This window comes from Panicum virgatum, chromosome 9K (genome assembly GCF_016808335.1).
Source record: "Panicum virgatum strain AP13 chromosome 9K, P.virgatum_v5, whole genome shotgun sequence".
NCBI lineage: Eukaryota > Viridiplantae > Streptophyta > Magnoliopsida > Poales > Poaceae > Panicum > Panicum virgatum.
This window is the reverse complement of record NC_053144.1, coordinates 2,802,442-2,825,605: the sequence shown is the minus strand read 5'-3', so window position 1 is coordinate 2,825,605 and position 23,164 is coordinate 2,802,442. Positions and strand designations below refer to the sequence as shown.

The following is a 23,164-nucleotide window of genomic DNA, read 5'->3' as shown; positions in this document are numbered from 1 at the left end:
ATATTTTTCGGACTTTAAATATGAATTCTAGATTTTTCTAGAATTATTTTAATTTCGAAAATAATTAATTCCGAAATTTTAAATGGGCTAAGTCTATCAAAAGTGCATAAATCCCTAATGGACCTCAAGGGCCCATTCATGTGTTCCCTAATGGGCTAAAGGCACGTAAAGCCCATTAGCATGGGAGGGAGGTTTAATACCACATTGCTAGTTGATGTGGGATGGCGAGACTTTTCTCTCTATATATTAAACCAACCTCTCATGGCAATTCCACACAAAAATATAGACTACCCGTAGGGAGGCTCCTTGTTTGGGAATCCCTAAAATAATCTTTTCCCCAGAATCCCACCATCCTCCGCATCCGTGCATCTCCGGTGAAATCCGACGCCACCCCAGTTCTCAGCTCGTTGTCCTCTTCGTCGTGGTGTCTTCCTTCTCGTGAGTCGTCGCCATTTCGCCGTCGACCCCGTGCCTTCTTCCTCGACTCCGACGATTTTCTTCTTCTCTGGTGAGCAACTTCCTCCGTCTTTTCTTCCCTCTCTCTCTCGCTCTGCTCCGCTCGGTCTTGTTCGCCGTCGCCGCCATCCGCCATGCGCCGCCGCGAGCTCCGCTCCGCCCGCTCTAGCTCTGCGCCGCCGCCAGCCCACCCCAATCCACTCCCGCCGTCCGATTTAGATCCAGCGGCCCAGATCTAATATGACCCGAGTCAACTAAACCAAATACCGTTCAACCGTGGTCATTTTTGCAAATAAACTCCTCCGTTTTTCCAAAATCAACCCTCCGTGCATCGCAGTTCAAAACTATTTCTGTTTTAGTCCAAATCTTTACAGAAAACACCCTGAGCTTTTCCAAAATAGAACCCACCATCCTTAGTGCGTTGTTTTGCAAGCTAGCCCCTGTATCTTACGTTAAATCTCGTTTTAGTCCCTAGTTTCTTTAGAGCTAGCCCCTGAAAGTTTAAATCTATTGCAAACAAGTCCCTAGAATCTTGTTTTAGCCATATCTTCTTCGTTTTAGCTCCATTTTTTTATCGATTCTTGCGCTCACGTGATCCTTGCAACGTGTGCGATAGCTTTGTGACCTTGTTATCCTCTGTGAGCACAGTTTTCTGTGTCTTGCAAATCTTTCCGCTAGCTCTTAACTCTTTAGTTAATCGCGACTAGATCTCTGAAGCACCGTATATTCTGAAGAATCGCCGTTTTAGTTCCGTTTTCCGCGTTTCTTGCGCTCTCGTAACCATAGCAACGAGCCCTATCCTTTAGTGCGTTCTTTCAAAGCTTTTATCTTGTTTGGTGTATTGTTCTTAGTTGTATCTTTTTGTTTGCTTTGTATGGTTGCTCGTTGATTGCTCCGAGTAGAAGTATCGATGTTCGAAGTTTGAAGGTCAAGTTTTCCATGCAAGCAAGAGCTGAAGAGCAGTAAGAGTAGCTTTTCGTTGGAGAAAGGCAAGTGACCCTAACCATCTTTCTATCTATGCTTTATTCACAAGATGATATGATTTAATTGGAACATGGAGAACCACCCAAGAAAACCGTACAACCACAATACTAATGGGCTCTGGTCTTGGCTAAGTAATTAGATGAACTATATGTTGTGTTGGAGTTGTTCCGCTTGGTGGTTATGAGTTTGTGTTGTGGAGCGGGTGAAGGAAGCTGCGTCTTCTGAGGGACCGCACGGCAGGGACCAACACATACATATAGGAATTCTTTGTAAAGGCCTCGTAGCGTCCCTATGCAATCACACCTCGGAAGTGTGGTATTGTGCCTGATCAGCACATATGCGTGGTTGGGTTCAAAGTTCTTCGGAACTTTTACGCGAATTGTGGTGAAAGTGTACAACCTCTGCAGAGTTAAAACTAACCGGTTAGCCGTGCTCACGGTCAAGAGCGGCTTGGACCCTCACATGATTAATGAACTTAAAGATGGATATAAATCATTTTCTGGTTATTTCTTGTGGCCTTGCTGAGTACCAACCATAAGTGTACTCACCCTTGCTTACTGCTGCTCAGAAGAAGAAGGTGTGAGAAGTATTTTGAAGATGATGCTGAGTTCTAGGCGTACGCAACCCCCAGTCGATTGCCTGTGAAGTTTGGAGTCTCCGTTTCCAGGATAAGCTGTAAACTCTGATAGTCTTTTAATTGTTTTAGTTTTTCTTTTTCGTGATACTGTACTGATTATTCACTTATGATGTCTCTATATGTATGAAACTTGATCCTAGCATACATATAGTTATGCATTCGGTTTTGTCCTTAAAACCGGGTGTGACAGCGCGACTTGCATCGTCTCTGGAACATAGGACGCCCAATGCACCGATGCCCTTTTTGACCCGTCGGTTCAACCGGTGCCTATATGCTGACTTGGCTTCGATTCCCTTCTGCACCAAACTTCATAGCACCGGTTCTTCCGACAAGCGTCGGATGCACCGATGCACTTGGCGTCGGTTCTTCCGGTGCTCCTGATCCGAAGAGTTTTCAGGGCGCTGCCCTGAGACCCGCGAGGAGCGGCTCCCCCTCGACCCTCCGTCCGCTAACCGGGTAGCGGAACCCCCGTAGGGGCGGCCCTTCGGGCCTTGCTACGCCTATTTTCTCTTTCTCTTTGTCATCACTTGAACCTAAAAGCCTGAGAATGATCATCTTAACAATCATATTAGTCCAAGTGTTGTGTTGTCATTCGATCACCAAAATCACTTGAAATGGCATAAAAGATGTCATGAATTACACTCTGGTTTTCTTGCCGTGCAATCCCACGCCACGAGACAACGTCCTGTTCGGGACTGACCGGGTTGGGTACCTGGACTCGTTGCAAAACTTTCTGATGCTGAGTCCCTGAGCGAAAGTAACAATTAAGCGGGTGCTCTCACGCGAATCTTTGTTCCTGTCGGCGACACAGGCCGGTTCATGCCTGAACGAATCCGGCAGATTCTGAATTCTTAATCCTGGCCGGCCGTGATGCCCCCCGTATGCAGAACACAGTCGCCGTTCGTGCCGGCACGAATCTGGTCGCCTGGTCGGTCCGTCGGTCGGTCGGCAGCCTGGTAGTGCAAGCGCATCCGCCGCCGACGGCTCATGTATACGCGCCGGCCAGAGCTCCACGCCGAGCCGACCCCGTCCGCTTGTTAGACAGGTTACAAGCGGCCAGGAGGCCGACCCGACCCGACCCTGCCCAGCCGTGCGCCGTGCGGCGAGCGTGGCCGGCAGGAGGGCAGGCGACGGCGTGGACTGAACGTGACTCAGCTAAGCTCGACGCCTGGGGGAGCGGCCGGAGGGGCACCTATATCCTTCCGGAAAATGACAGCTACTCCATCTTCGAATCAATTAAGATCTCGTTTGGTTTTTAAGTTGCTGTCACATCAAATATTCGAATGCCAATTCAAATATTCGGATGCCAAATTAATATAAAATTAATTGCATAAGTTGCAATTAAAACTCTTGACTAATCTATAAAATATAATTAATGCACAATTAGTGGTCAAATTATGGACTAATTAAGTTTAATGAATTATAATAAATTTATGTTTAGTACTCCTAATTGGTGTGTAAACATGCAATGTGACAGAACTTATGACTTAAACTGAAAAAACCAAATGAGATATAAACCCGCGACACTTATTTTTTCCCTCACACCTCTCACTCCTGGTGCCTCTCCGTCTACTCGCCGCTGGCGCATCCCCGCCCTCCTTTAATCTCTCCGACATCACGCCCCCACTTGAGATTTAGTGCAGCCGGCGACACCACCATAGCCAGCGGCACTTCGCCACCTCGCCGCCCGTCCACACACCGCCATCCACTACCGGTCGATTCCTCCCCCACATTCTCTTATAACACCGGCGACCACTGGAGCTTCTGTGCCCGACAACCCCAAAACCCTAACCACAACCACTGGCCTCAATCACCACCCCAGTTGGCGGCAATCCTTGCCATCAACCGCTCCCCACCTCTTGCCCGCCCCTACGGACCCATACCCAGGAGGCCAGGACCCTGACATAGTGGTCGAAGTGGCCAGCAGAGCGAGAAGTTGCGGCGGCAGCTGAGAGGAGGAGGAGATTTGAGGATCTACAGCTCTCGCATGAATCTTAAATATTGAAAGTGAAATTGGACAAAATCTTTCAAAAGAGCAAAAAGTCTATTTTTGACCCCTCAACTATTGGGTTTATCCAATTTTAACCCCCAACTACGAAACCGGACACAATGGACACCCTAAGTTGTAATACCGTGCAACTTTGGCACCTGTGCTCGTTTTCGGTGGTTTGTGCTGGCGTGGCGGCGGTTTTGGACACGTGGCGCTGACGTGGCGGACTTGGTTCATTGTCGGGGGAGAGAGGGAAAGACTCATAGAGAAAGAGAGAGGGAGGGAGCAGAGCAGAGCCGTTGCCGCCGCCGACGCCGCGTGACGCCGCGCGATGGCCGGCGAGGAGAGTGGCCAGGGAGGTAGGAAGAATGAAGTGAGGCCCTGTGGGGCTGTCCCTGCCGCGCAGGGGCAGGAGCACGTCGACGCTGCCGCAGCCGGCGGTCACTGGGTTGCAGACACCGAGCTTGGCGGCGTGGATGGCCCTCAAGCTCGTGCGGCGGTGGGTCGAGGACGAGGCGGCCGTTCTGGGACGCCATGACGCGGGAGGTGCTGCCCGCGAGCGCCAAGAGCGATGGCTGGAGGCGCGCCGGCGGCAGATAGGGGCCCGAACCGCGGCGGCGCTGCGGCATCGGTCCGCAAGTGGAAGAAGCCGAGCGCGAGGCTCCGGACGAAGGGGTCTGAGCGTGGCGGCTCGCGGTGGCAGATGAAGGCGGCGTCAGCGGAGACGAGGCGGCACCAGCGCTGGCACGTGGCCGCGCAGTGGACGAGGTCGGCGACCGTGGCCGCGAGGGCCGAGAAGACGAGGAGGAGGGCCTCGTCATTGAGTGGCAGCCCGTCGTCATCCCCGCCGCGGCACCGCTGCCGCCTCCGCTCTCCTGCTTGAACGGCTCGCCGTGCCACATGGAAAAGTCGCCGCCGCCGCGATCGGAGACCTCACCACTCCTTCCCCAAATCCGGCCATCCGCGATTTGCCTCCTCCGGGGAGCCCCATCTCGATTCCTCACGCCCACACCTTCTCCTTCCTCCTCTCGACCGATTTCAGTGCTCACCCGACTGATTCCCCTCCTGCAGCGCCTCCCCGCCGTCGGCTTCCGCCTGCCGCCGCCGTTGCTCTCCGTGCCGCTCCTCCGCTGCAGCTTCCCTCCGCCCGAGCCCCTGGTGAGCTTTGCCCCATCCCAGACCATGCCGTGCACACGCTCTTCGGTCCCTGCTGTAGCAGCACCGTCCAAATTAAACCGGCTTAAATGCACTAACCATCATCTCAATACTTAATCAAGTTACTGTGCACTTAAAACGGTGTAACCTGACAGGTTGTCGGGTAAAATCCCGATTAAACTACTGTACTCCAGGATCACAATTGCACTTAGACCTGTACGAAGACGAGCACAAGTGATACCAGCATACAAAAGTCTTCAAATTAATTTACAACACATGTTTTACAAAAAAGTCTTAATACAAGCGACAGAGTTTAAAACCCAGCGGAAGTTTAAAACTGAGTTCGGAATACAATACGGTAACCACGACGACGATACAAGGTGAGCTCCACATCCTGCCCACCGATGTGTTGCCAACCTACCCAATCTTCACGGGGAAGACGGGGCCCACTCGACGGTCCACCCAGGAGGAAGCGGCTGTCCAATCCAGGACGCACAGACCTCCTCGAAGTCAACGGGAACACAACCTGCTTAAAAGGTTTACAACAACAACCCTGAGTATACTAATACTCAGCAAGGCTTACCCGACTTTGGGTATACTTAGCCCATTACCTAGACATGCAAAGCTTTTTGGCTCTGGAGTTCTTTTTCTGAAAGGCTGCTAGAAGTGAATCCTTAGTTTCAATATTTTAGCTCCATTTAGTATACCAAGTATTAACTAAATTCGCCTAATCATCTAGAGCACACATGGTGGAACAGATTATCTTTCAGTAACTACCAAACCAGCCTTTTCCATTCCGCTTTCATTCCACTTTCTTACTACGATGTGACAAAGAGATCAAGGCTCTCATAACCGCAAGTCACGGCAAATCGATCCGATTTAACCTTGCAAGGTGGACCTAACTCACACGACGCATGTAAACCCCGTCGGGTCACGCGCGTCAACTGTTTCCATCATTACCACGGCATCTGAACTACGCCTGCTAAAACCCAGGTGATGGGCCCCTCTCGGTGAACTCCCGGAGAACCCGGAGGCGGCATCCTATCCAACACCCGCCAACTCCCACACCCAGCGTAGCATGACGGAATTCAAATCACCGCTGTAAAGTGGTACACAGCTTACCGGTTTCAACTACCTCCTACTTCCGGTATGTGGTTAGTACTGTTCAATCCTCGATCAACACTGCCAACAACGGAACGGTCCTCAATCGACACAGACGGATATTTCTTTTCATCCATTCTATACCATTAATCCAACTCATTTCCGCCCGGTCTCCATTTCTCTTTACTCAACAACTCATTTCAAAGCCATAGCTAAAGAAACAAGATCCTAAAACTCGCGAGTGACATCAATCACTCGACTTCTACCGAAAACCTACTTAGCAGAGCATTGCTAACGATACCTGCACACTAGTATGGTCTCATAGGTACCTAGGGAGAACATGCATCCTAGGGTTTCATACAACTCCTAAAACTTAAATGAACAAATACTTAAATAAACATTGAATAATTTAAATTATGGTTATGCTCCGGGGCTTGCCTTGCAGGTCAGCGGGGTTAACGAGGCCTTCTGGAGCGGGCTCAACGGCGTCCTTCTGCGGCTCTTCTGCTCGTGGCTCCTGGACCGGCTTAGCGATCAGCTCGTGGACAACTTCGTTCGTGGCGTCTACACGAATAAAAATATGCCATGCCACAATTAGAACACAGTGCAAACCATGAGTGCTTCTGATGCGATTCTAAAATTTAAAACATTTTAGCCTGAAGTGTTTCCTTCAAAACAACAACTACTAAAACGGCTTAGGGTAGCAGGGATTAAAACAGAGGCTTGCTTAAAGAGATTACACATGCATGAAACAAGTAACTAACAACACTTATATAAAGAAAAGAGTAAAGCTAGGGGCAAATTATAAGTAAAACCTAACTTGCATATGTGATCTAACAACAAAATTAACCAGCTCAACGTGAAAGCAATACAGCATGCCACCTAAATTTTTCCAACAATTAAAGCTGCTAACAAAGCATTTAAAATAACCCTAGCAAGGTAAATGTAACATAAAAAAGATCTACCCAAAAGTGCATAGCAACAGATCATGAAACTTTTACAGTGGGCTACACATGAAAGGAGAAAGCCACTGCAAATTTTTCATAATTTTTAGAGCCATGGAACTACCGACAATAAATAAACTAGGTTTAACGCAAACCGAATTTTCAGCAGAGCAAAAGTGATAAAATGCATGCTTAAGTATTTTTCCTCTGAAGATCATGATTTTAGAAACCTAACAAAATTTGTTTGGCATTTTTCGCATTTTTCTGTGAATTTCTAGGCAATTATGAATTTTCTAGCCGGGATAAAGAAATAAAACTTAAAACATAAAAGGAAAAGGGGGGGTGTAGGGTCGAGATGGCGGACTAGAGGGGATGTCTTGCTCTTGCCTTGCCACCCCTTTTTGTTCTCTTTTTCATCATCTTCAAGTCATCAACTTGATCATCATGGTTGATCTTGACTTGAGGTTGGGGTGCCTTCTCTTGCTCAACTTGTGGCTTTGGTTGAGGTTCTTGTTGCTTCACCAATTGCTTGGTTGGGCACATTGAGGTGAGGTGACCCCAAGTGCGGCACTTGAAGCATTTGATATGTTTAAGCTTCTCTTCTTCCTTCTTCAACTTTAGCTTTTCTTTGTTGGGGCAACCATTTGCAAGATGTCCCATCTCATGGCATTGAAAGCACATGAAATGAGATAACTTCATTTCTTCTTGCTTCTTCATCTTTCTATTATATTTATTTTTGCCCCATTTCTTGCCTTTGGCTTTGCTCTCGATGGAACCAATGCCACTCATGTCACCGAAGCTTCTTTGATTTTTGATTATGCTTTCAAGGGTGACTTTTGATTTTGTCCATCTCTCTATCTTGTTGCTCAAATACTTCACTTGACTTTGGAGCTCTTTATTTTCTTCTACAAGGTTAGTCTCATATTGCATAGTAGAAGAAGAACAAGCATCTATATGTGAAGTACATGACATAGACAATAAATCATCACATGAGGTGGATACATGTTTTTTGCCTACATCACAAGGGTTAGCAACATTTTGCAATTGATCCTTTGACCCATGTGATGAGCTCTCACTAGTTTTAATTCCTTTACTAGAAAATTTGTTAGTGAGTAAAGCATGGTCTAGTACCAAATTCTCATGAGCAACACTAAGCTCCTCATGAGTCAATTTTAGCTCATCATGTGAACAACTCATGACATAAAGTAGATGCTTTTGTTGTTCACATGTGTCTTTGAGAAAAGAGTTTTCTTTTTCAAATTTGATTGTTTTGGCTAACACTTCCTCAAATAATTTGGTCAAGCTAGCATATCTACTCAAGAGCTCATCATATGAATTAAGATCAATCACATTGCAATTTGATACCTTTGTGTCACCTTGTGACATGAAGCAATGTGGAGATGGAGATGAGCTTGACATAGCAATATCATCCATACATGAGCCAACTTGATCATCAAGTATGCTTGGAGTAGAATCATAATTTGCAACACTTGAATCATCATCAATCATGTCAAGTGAACTTGTTGTAGATTGATTATCATCGTCATCACTTGACCATGAGGTGGAGCAATCTTCCACAAGTACCATGTCGTGAATATGCTCACCATCCTTATGCACTTCTTCCTTGGCCTTAAAATCATCATCATCATTGGAGGCCGCCCCATATTTCTTATTGAGATAACTCCAAATCTCGTGTGCGGTTTTCATATCCATGATCTCATCAAGTATACAATTATGCAAAGATCTAAATAAAATATTAGTAGCTTGGATATCTAGATCTAGGCATTTCTCTTGTGTTGGAGTTAGATTTCCTTCATCTAACACATGAGAAAATCCTACATCCACCATCCACCACATTTGAGGGCAAATAAATTCAAAATTGCATATCATCCAAGTTTTCCACCGTGTAAAGTGTGTGCCATCAAAAATGTGTGGACACTCAACATCTAACCCATAAGTCGCCATCCTCTCGGGTCGGTAAGGACCACAAATGAGAGACCTCGACTCTGATACCACTTGTAGGGTCGAGATGGCGGACTAGAGGGGGGGTGAATAGTCCTTTCTAAAATTAATTGCGCCGGCTAACCGAAACTTATGCGGAATTGAAACTATTCGCTTAGCCAAGACTACACCCCTCTAACTATAACTCTAAGGCACCTCCAAAAAGATCCTACACAAAGCAAATGGAGTGCCAAGCTAGTAAGAGCTCTCTTAAAAAATCTAATGCCAAGACACACAAGCCTAAGCACTAGTACTTCACAAACCGCGGGAGCTCCTACACAATTCTAATGAGCAAAAGCACAAAGCCAACCTAAGCTCACTAGATGCTCAAGGACAAGGATACACAATCCAAATCCAAGAGCTCAACTTGCTTAGTTACACAATCTAAGCAAGAGCAACTAATTAAGCTACACAAGCTAACTAGATACACTAGGAGCAACTACACAAGCACAAGATATAGAACAATGTAAATACAATGCTTGTGATTTGGAGAAAGCAAACCACCGAGAAGAGTAGACAAAGTTGACACGGTGATTTTTATCCCGAGGTTCACTTGGTTGCCACCAAGCTAATCCCCGTTGAGACAAGCTCCAAGGTTGCCGCCGATCCTCTTGCTAGTGGTGACTCTCAAGTCACACTCTCCCACGTGGAGTGCTCACACCGAGCTCTAGCACATGATCCGGCCGGACCACTTGTTGCTTTTCACGTCTCGCTCAACTAGAGTTGCTCTTCGCGGCTCCCGCGGGGTGAGCACAATACCCCTCACAAACTCTTCTCCGGAGCACCGCACAAACTTCTTGCGGGCTTCAACGGAGTCTCCTGCCACCAAGCCGTCTAGGAGGTGGCAACCTCCAAGAGTAACAAGCACACCGGCTTGCAACACGATCACCTAGTGCCACTCGATGCAATCTCTCAAAGCAATCGCACTAGAATCGCTCTCTCACTCGATCGGATGAATACTATCAAGTTAGAGTGAGTAGAGGGCTCTCAAGCACTCTCACACATGGACACTAAGTCCCCAAAGTGCTCAGCACTAACAAATGGCCGGCCACACCCTCTATTTATAGAGGGAGGCCCCAAACTAGCCGTTACACTCAAATCCCGTGAAAATTGAGTTTTCGCGGACTGTCCGCCTCACAAAAACCGGACCGTCCGCCATTTAAAACCAACGGCTAGAACTGTAAAGATTATGTGTCAGAGTCGACCGTTAGAGCCCCGGGCGGACTGTCCGCGCCCCTGGGGCGGACTGTCCGCGGTTCAAAACTTCGAACCAACCGATTTGCAAACGTCTCTGACTAAATCTGGAAGTTACCGGCGGACTGTCCGCTCCCCAGGGGCGGAATGTCCGCAGTTCAAAACGTGAGCACACACAGAAACCGCAGTGTTTCTGTCCCAGAAATTTCAGTAGGAGGCGGACCGTCTGCCCCCAAGGACCGGACGGTCCGCAGGTCATTTTGGGCACCCAAGACAGAACAACCAAGTTTCTGCGCCCGTTTCAGCTTTTAAAGGCGGACCGTCCGCCCCCATGGACCGGACGGTCCGCAGGTCATTTTGGACCACCCACAGAGCCAAAAACGGTTCTGTTTGAGCTCAACCGAGATAACGGCGGACCGTCCGCAGGTCTATTTCCAGCAGAAATGTACCTCGGTAAAACGACCATAACTCTTAGCTCCGATGTCCAAATTAGGTGATCTTGGACTCTATGGAAAGCTAATTCAGAGGGCTACACAACCCAACTGAATACTTGATCCAAAACACAATGGATCAAAGCAGTATTCCACTCCAAGAGCCACCTAATTTCCGAAGAACACCGAAAAACCTTTCTTACTTCCCAATGTTGATCAACATCAACTCCAACTCTTTCTCCTTTGCAAATGTGCCAACACAACCACGTGAACAACACCATGTGCATGTGTGTTAGCATTTCACAATCATTTTCAAAGGATTTTCATTTGATCTCACCACGCCACTCAATCCTAGCTACATTGCAATGTTAGATCGCTCAAGTGGCACTAGATGACCGATATGCAAACAAGTTTGCCCCTCTTGATAGAACGACCATCTATCCTAAATCCGGTCATGCACTTCTCTACACAACCTTTGACCGGTGAAATGAAATGTCCTACAAGTCATACCTTTGCCTTGCGCATTCCATTTCATCTTTCCAAATATTGATGCCACACAAGCACCAAACTCCATCAAGCCTTTTGATCATCTTCATGAGTCAACACTTGGCTTGATCTTCCTTGAATGATATGATCCACTCCATATCATCACATGACCTCTTTGGTCCATCGATCTTGACCTTGCTCGCTCTTCACCGTTGCCTCGGTCCATTGGCGCCAAATCTTGCCCAAGCTTCACCGCCTCGCGGTCCATCGCTTCAAAACCTTGACTTGCCCTTCTCCATTGCAACCGGTCCATCAAGCCAAGCATTGTCTTGATCTTCTCCACTTTGGTCACATGACTCCATGTCATGTCTCATATGCAATGAGCTCCTCGATCACACTATATGAGCATAGCATCAATCCCTTAGCCATTTCTCCACCATGGCACATGTTGCTCATACTAGTGTCTTTGTGTGGACTAATTTCCTGTGTATCTCAACATAAACACTTATTAGTCCACCTAAGTTGTCACTCAATTACCAAAACCGAACAAGGGCCTTTCAGGGGGGCCGCCCCCTCCTCTGCTGCGCCTGCACGGGCGGCCGCGCGACCAGGCGGAGCACGCTCGGCGCGGCACCGGCCCCCGCCGGCGGCGGCCGGCCGGCGACGCGGCTGGGCCGAGCCGCGGCCTGGGTGCGGGACGGGCGGCGGCCGGCCGGAGTGCGCGCGGCGCGGTTCAGAGGAGCGCACGCCAGGGGGGTCCGCGGCGGCACCGGGGCAAGTGCGGCGGCGCGCGGCGTCCCCCGCCGGTGGGGCGGAATCGACGGCGCGGCGGTGCGGGTGAGGACCAGTGGCCCCAGGCGGGCCTAGGGCTCGCGGCGGCGCGGGCGGGCACGCGCAGGAGCGGCCCCGCGGCGTGCGCCGGCGGTGGCAAGCGGCGGCGCGGCGGTGTTCCGAAGCCGGCGGCCGCGGAATCAAGTGGGGAAAGGGTCGAGGAGTAGGAGTAGGTCGCGATTGAGCTCACCGGGGGTTCGATTTGCATGAAGGAAGGCCGGAAGGGGGTCGTCGACGTGAGGGGCGAAGCTCGGGGCGAAGCTTGACGAGGACAGCAATGGCGGACGGCGTCTGGGCTTGACTTCGGCCGGGGTAGGGCACGGCCGCGCTTGCGGATGGTCGGAGTGGGTGGACGGCGAGCCCGCTCGGCTCCGGGCGCGATGAATCGAGGCGGGGTGGTGAGGGTTGGCCGGTGCGACGAGCGACGGCGAGCTCTGCTCGACCTAGCTCCGAGCGAGCCGAGGATGGGGATGAAAGGGAAAGACGGGGCAGGAAGGTTCGAGGGCGTCCGCGAGAATACGAGCAGCGCTCAGACGTCGAGGATCGCCGGGATTGCCGACGCGTGGCGTGGCTCGCCGGCGGCCAGCGGCGGTATGTGCGTCGGGGGCGTCACAGTACCGAACACAGTGAGGAACAATGCCCCGGTTGAATGAATTTGACTTGATTTTGACCAAGTAAAGCTCCAAATTTCATATAACAACTTAAAATTTGGCCAAAATAAAAGTTGTAGAGGATTAAAAGATCTACAACTTTCATTTCGGGCGAAAGTTGATTTGGAGCCCGGATCAAGGACAAAAACAAGATCGAAAACGGCTAAGTAGATGTTTACTAAGCGAACGCGATTAGCGCTAACGACGAATTGAGTCCACGATTAGCGAGATAAATCGTGATTAGCGAGCACAAATAACACAGGGGTGTTACACCTGCCCAGCCTCTCTGGCCGCTCTCCTCGCCGGCCGTCGCACGGCATCGCGCCGCGGGCTCGAGCTCCGCACGCCAGCTGCCTCGCCCCGCGTCTAGAGCTCCGCCGTCGGCCACCTCGCCCCACTCGAGCTCTGCCGCGCCAGGCTCCCGCCGGCCGCTGCTATAGAGAAGAAGCAGAGGAAAGGGAGAGCTTGGGAGAGAGAGAGCTCGGCGGCGGTGGTGAGCTCAGGGGAGAGAAAGAGAGATGACAGGCTGACAGGTAGAGCAGCATCCTATGTGGCGGTCAACGCCAGAGTGGCATCTCCAAAACCGCTCAACGTGGGTCAAAACAGCCTCACCCCCGCCTAGGTGTTAAAAGTGAACGGTTTTGACAGGTGGGGTACTAATATTAGACGGTTTTGTAGTTGAGGGTTAAAATTAGACCAACACAATAGTTGAGGGGTTAAAATTGGACTTTTTCCTTCAAAAGATGTATTAGATTTCTCGGCGGCCGGATCCTCGGCAACGAAAGTCCAAACCATGTGAAAACGGCTTTCGTCAGGAAAAACGCGGAATCGCCTACAGTTCACCACGGCCTTTTCCGCACGGCCCATTAGTGTCTCGAGAATAAACGGTTCGTGATGGAGGCCCACTATACGGACGGCCCATTAGCGTCTCGACAAGAAAAGTTAGCGGGCTGTGGACTCCGATTTGCCCTGCTTTTCCAAAAACTGAATCCACTAGTTTCTGACGAAGCTGAACCTTGCGTGAACAGCGAACTCCTGACAGGAGTGACATCGAGCACGACGGCTGGCATCCCCTCCTCCTCTTTCTTGTACCGACCTGTCTCTTTCTCCGCATGGTCGTTTGATCTCCTCGCGTGTTTTGCGGAGGCTCCCTTCCTGGTTTGTTTGTACACGGGTCCGATTACGAACTTCCGACATCCGATAGAGTGAGATCCACGGCACTGTTGTTTGTACGCCGTCCGACTGTGATCTCTACGTGATTTCCATCCAACTACTAGTACTCAAAAAAACACTGCCCGGGAGTGCCTTGCGCCACGCATTTTCACCTGCGATCTCCATCTTCCCTCTCCTCTCCGCCTCTCTCTCGCCTCCAGAACTCGAGAGCGCGAGAACCAGTTCCGTCGACATGGCCGCGGCTGACGACGCGTCGTCCGTCGCGCTCCTGCGCGGCCTGCGCTCCGGCGCCGTCGTCGACTCCACCTTCGTCCACCGCGTCGACGTCTGCTCCGCCGCCCCGGCGGACCTCGTCGCGAACCTGGAGCCGGCGCCGGGAACCAACCTCGCCGGAGACGACGGCTACAGCAGCGTATGGTACTTCTACTGCCCCAAGCGGTACAAGAACGCCCAAGGCAAACCCAGCGGGCACAGGCAGCGCGCGATCGGCGGCGGCGACGCGTGCTGGCACTCGGAGACGCGCCCGAAGCCCGTCAAGGGTCTGGCCGGCGCCACGCTCTGCAACCTGTCCTACGGCCGCAAGGAGGGCTCGAGCAGATCGTTCAACCGCATGGGATGGTGTATGACTGAATACGATGAAGAAGGCGGCGGCGATGGCCACGTGCTGTGCAAGGTTTATCGCTCGTCGTCCTCTCTCGCCAAGGGGAAGTTGAAGTTGAAGCCGTCGTCGACATCCACCAACCCCACCTCGTCCGAGCAGGCGGCCCAGTGCTCTTCTGCCTCCAAGAGAAAGGCGACGGCCGACCACCCTCATGCGCGGCCGAGCAAGATCAGCCACGTGCAGGCCTGCGCCTGCACCAGTAGCTACACCTGCGTCGACCAGGACTTCTATCAGCATGTGGATCATCAGCTGCAGGAGCCCTTGCTTACTGACGACCAGATCACGATGCCAGTGGGCATAGATTACGAGTCCCTGTTCCTAGCCGAGGAGGAGCAGGAGCAGGTTCAGCAGCAGAACACCATGGTGACAGCCGAGGTGGATCAGTTTCAGCAGAACACACTGGTGACCACAGCCGAGGAGCAGCAGCTTCAGCTGAACACTATGAACGGCTTGTTGGGCGACCAGGGGTACCACGAGGACGGTAGCTGCTCCGCGAACACCCAGTTCACCATGGACCAGTTTCTGGAGAACATTCAGTTCACCATGGAGGAGTTGATGGGCGGACCGGTCTACGGCGAGTACGGTGGCTGCTCCCCAAACACCCAGTTCACCATGGACGAGATGTTCAGCAGATGCTGCGGCCCGCCGACAGCAGTGGCACCGATGGATGCTGGCTTCTTTGACGGCCTCGCCTTCTGATGTGTAGCACTGGCTAGAACTAGCTGCTGCATGTGTGGCAAGCAAGTTGCAGCCGTTGCTGTTGTAAGACTGACTCGATCTTGCTGTTATTTTTTGGGAGGAGCGTCCGTAGTCATTGCCCCGGGGATGTAGGCCACATTGGCCGAACCTCGACAACAAATATCGTGTCTCGGGCCTTTCGTTTATATGATTTTAGAAGATGTGTTTTTATATTCATGGTTACTTTCGCGTTTATTAATCTGATGCTATCTATGTGTTTGTATTACTGGTGGTATTCCCACATCTGATGTGATTACAACCACATGGCTAGAATTTAGTTGTCGCGGTTAGTCTCTGCTTTGCAACTCTGTAGTTGGTTTCTACCAATTCATGGCCTTGCGTCGTTCTGTTCAGTGCAGGCCGACTCAGACAATGCAACAGAGCTTTTGCCATCTGGTCTGACGATCATATCTGCTGCAGATGAGGGACATACACTTCCCTTCAAAGTTCACTAGCCCTGCATGTCTGAATGTTCTCGTTTTCAACGAAGTCATTTTTGTCGCTGGTCGGTCCCAGTTTTGTTGGTGAGTAGTGCTAACAACTGAAGCACTGAAGATGCAAGTCCGTTGTACGATTGTTCATCCAGTGCTACAAGAAAGCAACACTCTGCCTCCGCAGTCAAGCGTTGTTCACTGTCTGATGGGATGTTTTACGTAGAGATGTGGAGACAGTAGTAGTATACTAGTAATCCATAAATCTGTTTAGTTCGTTGATGAGATGAGAGTCGGATCCTGTCAGGTGACTAGGATGGACGCATCCAACAACTTTTTTTTTAAAAAAAAGCTTCCAACAACAGTTTTTGCGGACGCATTTATTAGCTCAACGAGAAAAAAAACATTAGTATACAATAAAATAATTTTAAACCGATGAAACACGATAAATTAGTGCTGAAATTGAACAGAAAGGACGGAGAATCCATCATGTTGCGTTAAAAGAGGTACTGAGTACTGAATAACCAAAACGTGAATCCAAGAACCCATCCACAAACTGGAAACATGCCTACTTTCACACAACTCAACCTTCGAGCAGTGCATAAGTATAATCCTCCATAACACCTCTTATTTGGCTTTCAAATTCAATTTTTTTTGAAATCCAAAATAGATTTTGGAACAAAAAGATGTCTTTAGACTTTTCTTCTTGGCGGCCCAAACTAACGATTGTACCAAATAGACTCCGGGCTTGGTCTGGGCCACAAAGCTGGGCTGCGCAGGTCTAAGCCCATTCACATGTGATTGGACTTGGGCCTGGGTTTCCTAGCGAAACCCAAATGGTTCGTTCGTTCGCCGTTCCGGCGAAGTCTGCACGTCCTCGATCATCTCGCCGCCTCGTCAGTCCTCTGCAACGGCGGCTTCGGCGGCAAGGAGGATCAGGGTCACTAGAACATTGCGCGGCGTTGCCGCGCAGAAATATGCCCTCCAGTTCAGTTTTTTTTTAAAAAAATTGAACTACAAAAAATCCGGGGGGATTTTCGTAAAATTGGTAGACTGCGGGGGTTATTTGGTAAATTTGGCGTCGACGGAGTACTGGTCGATTACTGAAAAGTTCAAGGGTTTTTTCATAAAATTGATGGACTTCAGAATCATTTTAACAAAATCCAGGGTTTTTTTACAAAATTCACGGAGTACGCCACGATTACTAAAAGTTCAGGTTTTTTTTAAAGTAAGGCTCCACGAAGTCCGAGGGGTTTCCCATTAAATTGATGGACTCAGTGTTCATTTTGACAAAGCTTGTGGTTTTTTTGCAAAATTTACGTCCCTATCTATTCCTGACCGTCGGATCGCGATCCGACGGCCGATATTTTCCGTGCTGACGTGGATGGCCTCTGTGAACTGGAGAAAGCTGGGCTGCGCAGGTCTAAGCCCATTCACATGTGATTGGACTTGGGCCTGGGTTTCCTAGCGAAACCCAAATGGTTCGTTCGTTCGCCGTTCCGGCGAAGTCTGCACGTCCTCGGTCATCTCGCCGCCTCGTCAGTCCTCTGCAACGGCGGCTTCGGCGGCAAGGAGGATCAGGGTCACTAGAACATTGCGCGGCGTTGCCGCGCAGAAATATGCCCTCCAGTTCAGTTTTTTTTTAAAAAATTGAACTACAAAAAATCCGGGGGGATTTTCGTAAAATTGGTAGACTGCGGGGGTTATTTGGTAAATTTGGCGTCGACGGAGTACTGGTCGATTACTGAAAAGTTCAAGGGTTTTTTCATAAAATTGATGGACTTCAGAATCATTTTAACAAAATCCAGGGTTTTTTTACAAAATTCACGGAGTACGGCACGATTACTAAAAGTTCAGGTTTTTTTTAAAGTAAGGCTCCACGAAGTCCGAGGGGTTTCCCATTAAATTGATGGACTCAGTGTTCATTTTGACAAAGCTTGTGGTTTTTTTGCAAAATTTACGTCCCTATCTATTCCCGACCGTCAGATCGCGATCCGACGACCGATATTTTCCGTGCTGACGTGGATAGCCTCTGTGACCTGGAGAAAGCTGGGCTGCGCAGGTCTAAGCCCATTCACATGTGATTGGACTTGGGCCTGGGTTTCCTAGCGAAACCCAAATGGTTCGTTCGTTCGCCGTTCCGGCGAAGTCTGCACGTCCTCGGTCATCTCGCCGCCTCGTCAGTCCTCTGCAACGGCGGCTTCGGCGGCAAGGAGGATCAGGGTCACTAGAACATTGCGCGGCGTTGCCGCGCAGAAATATGCCCTCCAGTTCAGTTTTTTTAAAAAAATTGAACTACAAAAAATCCGGGGGGATTTTCGTAAAATTGGTAGACTGCGGGGGTTATTTGGTAAATTTGGCGTCGACGAAGTACTGGTCGATTACTGAAAAGTTCAAGGGTTTTTTCATAAAATTGATGGACTTCAGAATCATTTTAATAAAATCCAGGGTTTTTTTTTACAAAATTCACGGAGTACGGCACGATTACTAAAAGTTCAGGGTTTTTTTTAAAGTAAGGCTCCACGAAGTCCGAGGGGTTTCCCATTAAATTGATGGACTCAGTGTTCATTTTGACAAAGCTTGTGTTTTTTTTTGCAAAATTTACGTCCCTATCTATTCCTTTTTTGCAAAATTTACGTCCCTATCTATTCCTGACCGTCGGATCGCGATCAGACGGCCGATATTTTCCGTGCTGACGTGGATGGCCTCTGTGACCTGGAGAAAGCTGGGCTGCGCAGGTCTAAGCCCATTCACATGTGATTGGACTTGGGCCTGGGTTTCCTAGCGAAACCCAAATGGTTCGTTCGTTCGCCGTTCCGGCGAAGTCTGCACGTCCTCGGTCATCTCGCCGCCTCGTCAGTCATCTGCAACGGCGGCTTCGGCGGCAAGGAGGATCAGGGTCACTAGAACATTGCGCGTCGTTGCCGCGCAGAAATATGCCCTCCAGTTCAGTTTTTTTAAAAAAAATTGAACTACAAAAAGTCCGGGGGGATTTTCGTAAAATTGGTAGACTGCGGGGGTTATTTGGTAAATTTGGCGTCGACGGAGTACTGGTCGATTACTGAAAAGTTCAAGGGTTTTTTCATAAAATTGATGGACTTCAGAATCATTTTAACAAAATCCAGGGTTTTTTTTACAAAATTCACGGAGTACGGCACGATTACTAAAAGTTCAGGGTTTTTTTAAAGTAAGGCTCCACGAAGTCCGAGGGGTTTCCCATTAAATTGATGGACTTCGTGTTCATTTTGACAAAGCTTGAGGTTTTTTTTTGCAAAATTTACGTCCCTATCTATTCCTGACCGTCGGATCGCGATCCGACGGCCGATATTTTCCGTGCTGACGTGGATGGCCTCTGTGGCCTGGAGAGCGCGAAAAAAATTGAACTACAAAAAGTCCGGGGGGATTTTCGTAAAATTGGTAGACTGCGGGGGTTATTTGGTAAATTTGGCGTCGACGGGGTACTGGTCGATTACCGAAAAGTTCAAGGGTTTTTTCATAAAATTGATGGACTTCAGAATCATTTTAACAAAATCTAGGGTTTTTTTTACAAAATTCACGGAGTACGGCAGTCTCCACGAAATCCGAGGGGTTTCCCATTAAATTGATGGACTTCGTGTTCATTTTGACAAAGATTGGAGTTTTTTTTGCAAAATTTACGTCCCTATCTATTCCTGGCCGTCGGATCGCGATCGCGATCCGACGGCCGATATTTTCCGTGCTGACGTGGATGGCCTCTGTGGCCTGAAGAGCGACGCGCTTTCAGTCATAAAAGATATCCGCAGCCACTCGCTCCACCGGCACCCAGCCTCTGGTTAGCCCCCCGACGGAGCGCTCGCCTGAGGGGGCGTGAATTGAGATCTATCTGGATCCAGTCCGCCGGCAATGGAAGCGGCGGCGGGCGGCAAGCGCGCGTACAGCATCATCGTGCCCACCTACAACGAGCGCCTCAACGTCGCCCTCATCGTGTACCTCATCTTCAAGCACCTCCCGTAAGCACAATTCGCCTGCCGTATGGCGGTGATCTGTCATCTGTCCCTCCCTCGTCGTGATACCGCTGTATCGAGATTGTCTTCGTGGGCCAAATCTTCGGATTCGAATTCGTTAGGTGAGATCCGGTTTTGTGTGATTATAAAATCGGGACAAATTACATTAACACCTAACAGGACCCGATCTTATCTGGTTGTGTGAATGGAACTACCCCCTATCTGTTTAACAGCCTTTGTTCAGAGATCAGAGATCCGCTGCAGGCACATACGAATTATAAACTAGAATCACTTAGCAGTCCATTATGCATTCAAATTGGTGATAGAGAACATTTATGTTTTCTCTTTCAAACAATTCAAATTCTATTATGTGACCATGAGCCAGCAACCCTCCCTTGAGCTCTGCTTGCGTTTTTCAGTATAGAGTTGCAGAGTTCTAATGATGCCAGTTCTTTTGAAGTGATCCCTGTTCACTTGTCTCGAACTGTCATAATAATGCTATGGTCCGGTTAGCAGTTTTCATCCTAGTGCTGACCTTTTGAGTGTGCCTAATTCACTCTATTAAACTAATAAAAACTTGAAAAACTCGTTATGAGTTTATCAGCTATATATGTCAAATGGGTTATGACTGATGAGAAGCTCTCCTAATTGGAGATCAAATGCACTATTAGGTAGTACAAGTGTTGTTCTTAGAAGAACCCTCAAAGAATGCCATCATGCATCATATCAACATCATCTAAGTTTCACTGTTTGGCTGTTTGCTGGAAGCTTGCTACTTTTCTGAAACAGAAAAAAATATACATTCATATAGATATGTTGCCAAATTCTTACATATTATACAACCTGAGTTCTGATTTTGGACCCCAGGGATGTGAACTTTGAGATCATTATCGTGGATGATGGTAGTCCAGATGGAACTCAAGATATTGTAAAACAATTGCAGGAAGTGTATGGTGAAGATCGTATCGTAAGTATCTTCTAAAATATGCTCCCGGTCTCCTTGAAGTTTTTGTATACACAGTCTCTCTTTTTTTATGTTATTTGGTACCATGTCTTAATCAATGTTCAAGAAGGCAGTTCTAGGCGGTCGCTTAGGCGCGACTTAGCGCTAGGCGGAGGGGTACCACCTTGCCTAGGGGGGTAGGCGGTACCCTAGGCGGCGCCGGCACGTCGGCGACGAGAAGAGGGCGTTGCGCCACCGGAGCGCGCCGCTGGAAGGGCCGTCACGGCCGCCGGAGAAGGGGAGGACGAGCCACGGCCGCCGGAGAGGGAGAGCGCGAGCCATGGCCGCCGGAGAGGGAGAGGGAGAGCGCGAGCCGCGGCCGCCGGAGAGGGAGAGGGAGAGGCCGAGCCGCGGCCGCCGGGATTTGCCGCCGGAGAGGGAGAGCCCGAGTCGCCGCCGTCGGGATTTGCCGCGGGGGGGAGAGAGAGAGACAGAGAGGGAGAGAGAAAGAAAAAGAACGGGAGAGATGGGAAGGAGACGAGCGGCAACTGGATGCCTGGATCCTGGAAGAGATAAGGTTTGGTTCTTTTCTGTTTTGCCCCTTTACTTTTTTTAAATTATAGATGGAAGGGGAGGAGTGTGCATGGGCTGGGCTCTTTTGATGGGCCATTCTTCCAAGTTTAGGTCCACAAGTCCCCTATTTCTTCCTTTATTTAAGATAATCTAAAGTAGTATATGTATTGAAATATTAAAACGCCTAGAAAAACGCCTTGAAACGCCTAATCCCGCTTAATCCCGCTTAATCCCTAGGCGGTGGGTCACCGCCTAGATACCGCCTAGCGCTTTTTTGAACATTGGTCTTAATGCATTGTCTTTGACCTGAAACAATGCCAGTTACTGCGAGCTAGGCCAAGGAAGCTAGGACTTGGTGAGCTTAGGACTCTGTGTTAAGTTTCTAATGAATTTATGCCATCCATTTGTATTAAGTAGCAACGGCAAATATCCAGGTACTGCGTATTTACATGGATTAAAGCATGCCTGGGGGGAATTTGTTGTTATCATGGATGCAGACCTATCTCACCATGTATAAACCTTTCACCATTTTTTGTTTCTTTACATTTTTCTGCTATTCAGAATATTTTCTTCCTAGCTTGCTAATGATGTTTTCCCACTCTGAACAGCCAAAGTACTTGCCAAGCTTTATTAGGTAAGAATCTTATCTCTGAAGACATAAGAGTTTTTGGATTTCTACTACATGCTATTTTACAGATGTTAATCCACATCCTCAATCTAATTTTTGCGTGCAGACAATTCTCAGCCTGAGTGTCTGACTGATCTGAGAATATCTTTAGTCACAAAAAGATAATAATGTCACGAGTTTTTTAATCCAATAGTTGGTCACTTTAGGCCCTTCACTGAGGCTACTGATATGAGTTAGCTCATAAAACTGTGCCTTTTTAATCATGTTCTTTCCTTAACCAGGAAGCAAAAGGAAACTGGTGCTGATGTTGTAACTGGCACTCGTTATGTTAAGAATGGTGGTGTCCATGGTTGGAATCTCATGCGCAAGCTAACTAGCCGAGGAGCTAATGTTCTTGCACAGACATTACTGCAACCTGGAGCCTCAGATTTAACCGGATCGTTTAGGTGTGCCTTCTTTTATCTCGAGCAGAATAAACTCCTTTCAATCAGTCTTTTGATGAATATTAATTTCATAATAGGTTATATAAGCGAGATGTCCTGGAAGATTTAATCTCCTCATGCGTCAGCAAGGGCTATGTGTTCCAGATGGAGATGATTGTTAGGGCTACTAGGAAAGGTTATCACATCGATGAGGTATGCCACTGTGATGTCTCATTCTTTGTATGCAATGATCATCTCTTAGCTCTAGTAAATGAAATGAAATCTTGGCTGTCCTCCTATCTCCAGGTCCCAATAACGTTTGTTGACAGAGTCTTTGGAATTTCAAAACTTGGTGGGTCCGAGATAGTTGAATATTTGAAAGGCCTCGTGTATCTGTTGCTCACAACATAATTGAAGATGTACTGTAGGGGTCTAACTTCATGGGTAAAACTGTGTAACAGAATTTTTATGATGTATCACTGCAGCTTGAGTTGCATATCACAACTTACATCTCCAACTTGCGAATGGATTATTGTATACAAGTCTTTGTTTGTCGGTACATATTTCACACAAGTGCCCCCTCACCTCTGTGGAGTTCAGTGCAAATGATTTATAATTCTGATGTGGAATACAAATTTGCCCTGTATTCATCGGCTTCTCTTGATTCACTTCAGTCATTCAGTGCTCTGCTTCTCAGCAGTAATCACATGTATTCGCACATGCGAGGATACTGAACTGCAGGGATCACTTTA

At 48.7% G+C, this 23,164-nt stretch overlaps 1 protein-coding gene across 2 annotated transcripts; it reads left to right on the top strand.

Moving 5' to 3' along the window:
- The first annotated feature begins 18,747 nt into the window (after nt 1-18,747).
- On the top strand, nt 18,748-23,062 carry LOC120649322 (dolichol-phosphate mannosyltransferase subunit 1-like). 2 transcript variants are annotated; one of them, XM_039926095.1, is made up of 9 exons: nt 18,748-18,765; nt 19,636-19,852; nt 20,714-20,813; nt 21,684-21,717; nt 21,797-21,873; nt 21,971-21,996; nt 22,272-22,436; nt 22,511-22,625; nt 22,719-23,062. In XM_039926095.1, the coding sequence occupies exons 2-9, from the start codon at nt 19,746-19,748 to the stop codon at nt 22,821-22,823; spliced, it is 729 nt and encodes a 242-aa protein (XP_039782029.1). In that variant the 5' UTR covers nt 18,748-18,765; nt 19,636-19,745; the 3' UTR covers nt 22,824-23,062. The 2 variants fall into 2 exon arrangements, with proteins under 2 accessions (XP_039782029.1, XP_039782030.1); XM_039926096.1 differs by lacking the exons at nt 21,684-21,717; nt 21,797-21,873 and having other exon boundaries at nt 18,751-18,765.
- Nucleotides 23,063-23,164: the final 102 nt, after the last annotated feature.

What these genes read in the sequence shown, in the direction of transcription:
- LOC120649322 (XM_039926095.1), top strand. Translation starts at nt 19,746, where the DNA reads ATGGAAGCGGCGGCGGGCGGCAAGCGCGCGTACAGCATCATCGTGCCC. An exon ending in TGTATGGTGAAGATCGTATC is followed by an intron (nt 20,814 to 21,683) that starts GTAAGTATCTTC and finishes AAACAATGCCAG; the next exon opens with TTACTGCGAGCTAGGCCAAG. An exon ending in AAGGTTATCACATCGATGAG is followed by an intron (nt 22,626 to 22,718) that starts GTATGCCACTGT and finishes TCCTATCTCCAG; the next exon opens with GTCCCAATAACGTTTGTTGA.